The 5,608-nt window shown below is 52.7% G+C and overlaps 1 protein-coding gene across 1 annotated transcript; it reads right to left on the bottom strand.

Annotated features, from left to right (window-relative positions):
- Positions 1-1,606: 1,606 nt before the first annotated feature.
- Positions 1,607-5,035, bottom strand: LOC130507431 (uncharacterized). The gene is made up of 3 exons (XM_057002148.1): positions 4,803-5,035; positions 3,172-4,700; positions 1,607-3,129 (listed from the first exon to the last, which is right to left on the bottom strand). Exons 1-3 carry the CDS (start codon positions 5,033-5,035, stop codon positions 1,607-1,609), a joined length of 3,285 nt encoding a protein of 1,094 aa, XP_056858128.1.
- Between the last annotated feature and the right edge of the window lie 573 nt (positions 5,036-5,608).

A 5,608-nucleotide genomic window follows, 5' to 3' on the forward strand; every position in this document is an offset into this window, starting at 1 on the left:
GATTTTGTTTTGGTTGGGGCTGGACCCCGTGAAGGGAATGCCTACGTACCTCAGATGAGGATCAAGCATTTCGTAGTTCGTTGAACCGAGTGAAAGTGGCTTATAGTAGCGCATTCACTCGGACGAGTAGAAGTGACTGTTAGGTGCATCTACTCGGTTTTTTTTTTTTTTTTTTTTTTTTTTTTTTGAGCGAACAGTGACCTGTTGGTCATTCGCTCGGGGAAAAGGGATGAGGCGTTTCTATTGGTAGAAGAGGCGAAGGTGCATCGAGTTCCAGGCTTGTGGGACTGCCTCTCTGCGGGAAGTCTCGAGTCGGTAGACGCCGGGTCTGACGACTCGAGTGATCTTGTAAGGTCCCTCCCAATTGGTCCCTAATTTTCCAGCATTGAGCTCCTTTGTGTTGTCGAAAACTTTGCGGAGCACGAGGTCGCCGAGCTCGAGAGGGCGCGCCTTTACCTTCTTATTATAGTAGCTCTCGATCTGGTTCTGGTAATTTTGGATCCGAAGAAGCGCCTGATCACGTTTCTCCTCGAGTTCGTCAAGGGCATCGAGGAGCATATCTTGATTAAGTTCGACGAACTGCGGCATCTTGGCGCGCCGAAGACTCGTCACATTGACTTCGGCGGGGGCCATTGCTTCCATCCCGTAAGCAAGAGAGAAAGGGGTGGATTTGGTCGCACCACGAGGAGTCATTCGGTGCGACCAGAGGACGCCGTCCAGTTCGTCGGCCCAATGGCCTTTATTGAGGTCGAGTCGCTTTTTGATCCCATCGATAATAATCTTGTTGGAGGATTCCGCCTGCCCGTTTCCTTGCGGGTAGCGAGGAGTCGAAGGGCTTAGGCGGATATTCCACTTGTTGCAGAACTCTTTGAAGTTTCGGGACATGAACTGAGAGCCATTGTCCGTTATGATCTCGTATGGTAAACCATGGCGGCAGATGATGTTCTTCCAGACGAAGGTGCGGACTTCCTTGTCCGTTACCTGAGAAAATGCTTCAGCTTCAATCCACTTGGTGAAGTAATCGGTGAGGACCAAGATGAAACGACGTTGGCGTGAATTCGGCATTGGCCCGATGATGTCCATCCCCCACCGCATGAACGGATAAGGGGCTGCAGATGTCCGCAACAGCTCGGTGGGACTGTGGATGCTCGGAGCGTGACGCTGGCATTTGTCGCATCGGCGGGCATATGCTTCGCAGTCGATGTTCATAGATGGCCAAAAGAATCCCAAGCTTTGAACCTTAAGGGCAAGAGCTCGGCCTCCCGAGTGGTTTCCTCCTGCTCCGTCGTGAGTTTCAGCCATTACTCGTCGCACTTCATCGCCCTGGATACACTTTAAGAGGACCTTGTTCGCGGTTACTCGGTGAAGTTCGTCGTTCATTATGACGTAGTGGGCGCTGCGTCTCTTCAGGCGTCTCGCTGCCCACTTATCTTTCGGCAGTTCTTCACGGATGAGATAATCCAGGAACTTGGCTCGCCAATCGAGTGGGGTGTCGTCATGATCGGGCATCTCAGTGTCAGCTTGATCGGTGGTGGATCGTCGAGTTGTTGCGAAGATTGGAGCGATGGGAAGGCTTTCGTCAGAAGGAGGATCGATGCTCGGTCGATCAATCCGATGTATGGGTATCGTCCTTTTGACCTGGTCGTGGAGTTTGCTCCCGAGTGCGGCTAAGGCATCGGCGCAAGTTCTCTCCGCGGGGAACCTTGGTGAGTTCGAAGAACTCGAATTCCCTAGCAAGCTCTTGAACCACCCGGAGATACGCGTCCATTCTGTCGTTGCGAGCATCGTTGTCGCCGCTGAACTGGCTAGCGACGAGCTGCGAGTCGCAGTAAGCACTTAAGCGTTTGGCTTTGACGGCTCGGGCGAGACGGAGGCCGGCGATCAACGACTCGTACTCTGATTCGTTGTTAGAGGCCGGGAAGCCGAAACTGAAAGACTGGCGAATGAGTTCTCCTGTTGGCGACTGAAGCTGGACTCCCGCACCGGATCCTTTGCTCGTTGATGATCCGTCGACATGAAGAATCCAGTTCGGGCTTGGAATGTCGAGATCTTGTGCAAGATCCGGTGTGAGTTCGACCAGGAAGTCGGCGAGGACTTGAGATTTGGCGGCTGTTCGGCATTTGTATGTAATATCAAGCTCGCTTAGTTCGATCGCCCACTTAGTTAACCGACCCGCTCTGTTGGGATTTTGCAGGACGGTGCGGAGCGGTTGATCGGTCAACACCTCGATGGAGTGTGATTGGAAGTAGGGTCGTAATTTCCTCGCCGAATCAACGACGGCCAGAGCCAGTTTCTCGAGGGTTGGGTATCTGGTCTCCGGACCGGTCATTCGTCTGCTCGTGTAAAAAATCGGACGTTGCTCGCCACGGTCCTCTTTGATTAGGACGCTACTGACAGCCGCTGAGGAGACAGCGATATAGAGAGAGAGGACGTCTCCTACGTCCGGTTTGGCCAGGACGGGAGGAGTCGTCAAGTACTGCTTGAGTTGAACGAATGCGTCCTCGCATTTGTCGTCCCAGATGAACTTCTTGTTCCCTCGGAGGAGATCATAGAAGGGGAGACATTTGTCGGTAGATCGGGAGATAAAGCGATTAAGCGCGGCGATGCGTCCTGTTAGTCTCTGCACCTCACGGCAGTTTCTCGGACTGTGGAGATTTAGGACTGCTGAGATCTGTTTCGGGTTAGCTTCTATTCCTCGTTGCGTGACAATGTAACCAAGGAATTCACCCGAGGAGACGCCAAATGTGCACTTTGCGGGATTCAACTTCATCCCGTACTTGTTTAGGATGGCGAAGCATTCCTTTAAGTGCGCTAAGTGGTCGTCGGCTCGGAGCGATTTGACGAGCATGTCGTCGATATAGACTTCCATTGTCTTCCCAAGCTGGTCGGCGAACATCCGGTTGACAAGCCGTTGGTAGTTTGCTCCAGCGTTTTTCAATCCGAATGGCATCACCTTATAACAGTAGGTTCCCCGATCAGTGATGAAAGCAGTTTTCTCCCGGTCGTCCGGGTGCATTAGGATCTGGTTGTAGCCCGAGAAGGTATCCATAAACGTCAACATCTCGTTACCGGCCGTCGATTCGACTAGGCGATCGATGCTAGGCAACGGGTAGCTGTCCTTAGGACATGCTTTGTTGAGGTCGGTAAAATCGACGCAGACGCGCCATTTACCGTTTTTCTTTTTAACGACTACCGGGTTGGCTAGCCATTCCGGGTAACGAACTTCGGTGATCGAGCCGGCGCCGAGTAGACGCTCGACTTCTTCTGCGACTGCTTTAGATTGCTCTGGTCCCAACTTTCTTCTCTTATGTCGGATGGGCTTGAAGTTGGGATCGACATTGAGTTCGTGAGTTGTGATAGCTGGGTCGATTCCTTTCATATCGGACATTGTCCAGGCGAATGAGGACAGGTTTTGCTTAAGGAACTCGAGGATCTTCTGTTGCATCTCGTCGGGTAGAAACGCGCCTACTCGGACAGATTTGCTCGGGTCCGAGTCGTCAACTGTTACTTCCAGAACTTCTTCCTTTTGTGGACAAACTTTGCTCGCGGGAGGAGAGACGGAGTTGACGAGTGACTGGGAGCGCTGAATTTTAACCGTGGCGATTAGGAGATCTCGCGCAGCCTGCTGATCGCCTTTCAGAGTCTTGATCGATCCGTCTGATCCTGGGAACTTGATACACTGATGGTACGTTGATGCGATTGCTCGCATTGAGTGTAACCATGGGGTGCCAAGTATAACGTGGTAAGGGGCTTTGGAGCCGACCACAGAAAATTTGACCGTTCGCGTGACTCCGCATGCATGAACCGAGAGGCGGATCGTGCCTGCGATTACCTCTGACGACCCATTGAATCCTGTCAAGGTACGAGTAGAAGGCTTGACGTCATTGAGATCGATTCCCATTTTCACGAGGGTTTCGCGGAAGATGATATCGACCGAGCTCCCGGTATCGATAAGCACTTTTGTGACGTCGTACTTGTCGATGCCGAGCACGACGAGCAAAGGATCGTTATGAGGGAGGTGCACGCCGAGTGTATCGTCAGACGAAAAAGTAATCGGCTGATCGTCTACTTGCTTCTGGGGCCATCGTTGGGAAGTGGTGGCTTGCCTTCGATGGTCTTTGACTGCTCTGACCGAATCGCCGCAAGGGGGTGACCCACCCATGATGACGTTTATCCGGGGACGAGTTTGTGCGCGCCTTGCTCGGAGCATATCACGAAGGTCGTTACTCGCTTCGGCAGTATCTCTTTTCTTGCGGTTGAGGGTTGTCCGCAAATCGTCGATCTTCGCGTTGAGTTTGTCTCGCAAATCGCAGTTCGGCTTTTCGGCTTCTTGCTGGTGAGAGGATCCTTGCGTTGAAACTTTCGCGGCTCGGTTGGAGTCGATCAGTCGGCGGAGATCGGTGGAGACTGGCGTTTCCTCGGTAGTGGGTCGAAGCTTTCGCTTGAGGAGGGAACGAAGGTCCGTGGTGCTGTCTAGGGTTTGCATGTCGTCGTCCTCGTCGGACGAGGATCCTGGTTCGTTCTCTCCTTGAGGTTGGACGCGGATGACTTTGATGCGCTGGCGATTGGCCGGCTGATCGTCATCTGCCGAGTCATCGTCATCGTCGGTTTCTCGGGCAGCTTTCTCTGCGTCTTTTGACTGTTTATCGTTTTTACGGGTTTTGCCCTGCGATTTTCGCTGAGCCTTCTTGTCTTTGTTCCTGCTCCAGCTGTTTTCCCCTTTTGGTTTGGGTTTTGGCGGCTGGATCTTGTAATCTCCGCTTTCAATCGAGGAGAGGAATTGGGCGTAGAGAGATTTGCACTCGGTCGTGTCGTGTCCCTTGACATCGTGATACTTGCAATGCTTCGTAAGATCGATGGGCGTTCTGGTCGGTCCCGTCGCCGAATCGACTTTAGCCACGGTACCAGCACTCGGAGTACTGGGAGACGCATCGGGAGAGTCGGTCTCTCGCTGATAGACATTCCATTTTTTATCGTGCATGACCATGGTTGTTCTCGTCCACGACGTAGAGGAGACCCCCTTTTTTGCTGCCATTATCACCTGGTGTGTGCTGGCGTGGCTCGGTCCGAGCACCCGCACTCTTGGCTGCAGCAGGCTTGGCGGCATTCTGCTTTCGGATTATCGCCTTGGTATCTTCTTCCATTCGGATGAAGTTGTGAGATCGGGCGATGGCGTCAGGGAGCGAGGTCGTAGGATTGGAATATAAGTCCTTACGAAACTTTGAGTTGACGAGGAGAGTGTTCATCAAGGCGTCGATAGCGATGTGATCAGGGACATCGACTCGCGAAACGATTGCCTTGAACTTTTCCAATGTAGTCCTTGAGGCTTTGGTCCTTTGTTTGTGCCATGTTCCACAGGCTGGAAGCGGTCGCTGCTCGCTTGGTAAACATGATGTAAGTCTTGAGGAATACAGCTGAGATGTCTTGGAAACTGCGAATCGAGTTCTCGCTGAGCTGCGAGAACCAGGTTAGCGCTTGTTCTTTGAGTGTTTCGACGAAGAGCTGACAGTATCCTGCGTCCTTCTCTTCGTCGGAAAGGCGAGCTCTGGCCATGGCTATGTTGAAGGCTGTTAGATGCTCGACAGGGTCGCCACCGGGCTTGTACTCG

The sequence above is a fragment of the Raphanus sativus genome, unplaced genomic scaffold (genome assembly GCF_000801105.2).
Source record: "Raphanus sativus cultivar WK10039 unplaced genomic scaffold, ASM80110v3 Scaffold4501, whole genome shotgun sequence".
NCBI classification, from domain to species: domain Eukaryota; kingdom Viridiplantae; phylum Streptophyta; class Magnoliopsida; order Brassicales; family Brassicaceae; genus Raphanus; species Raphanus sativus.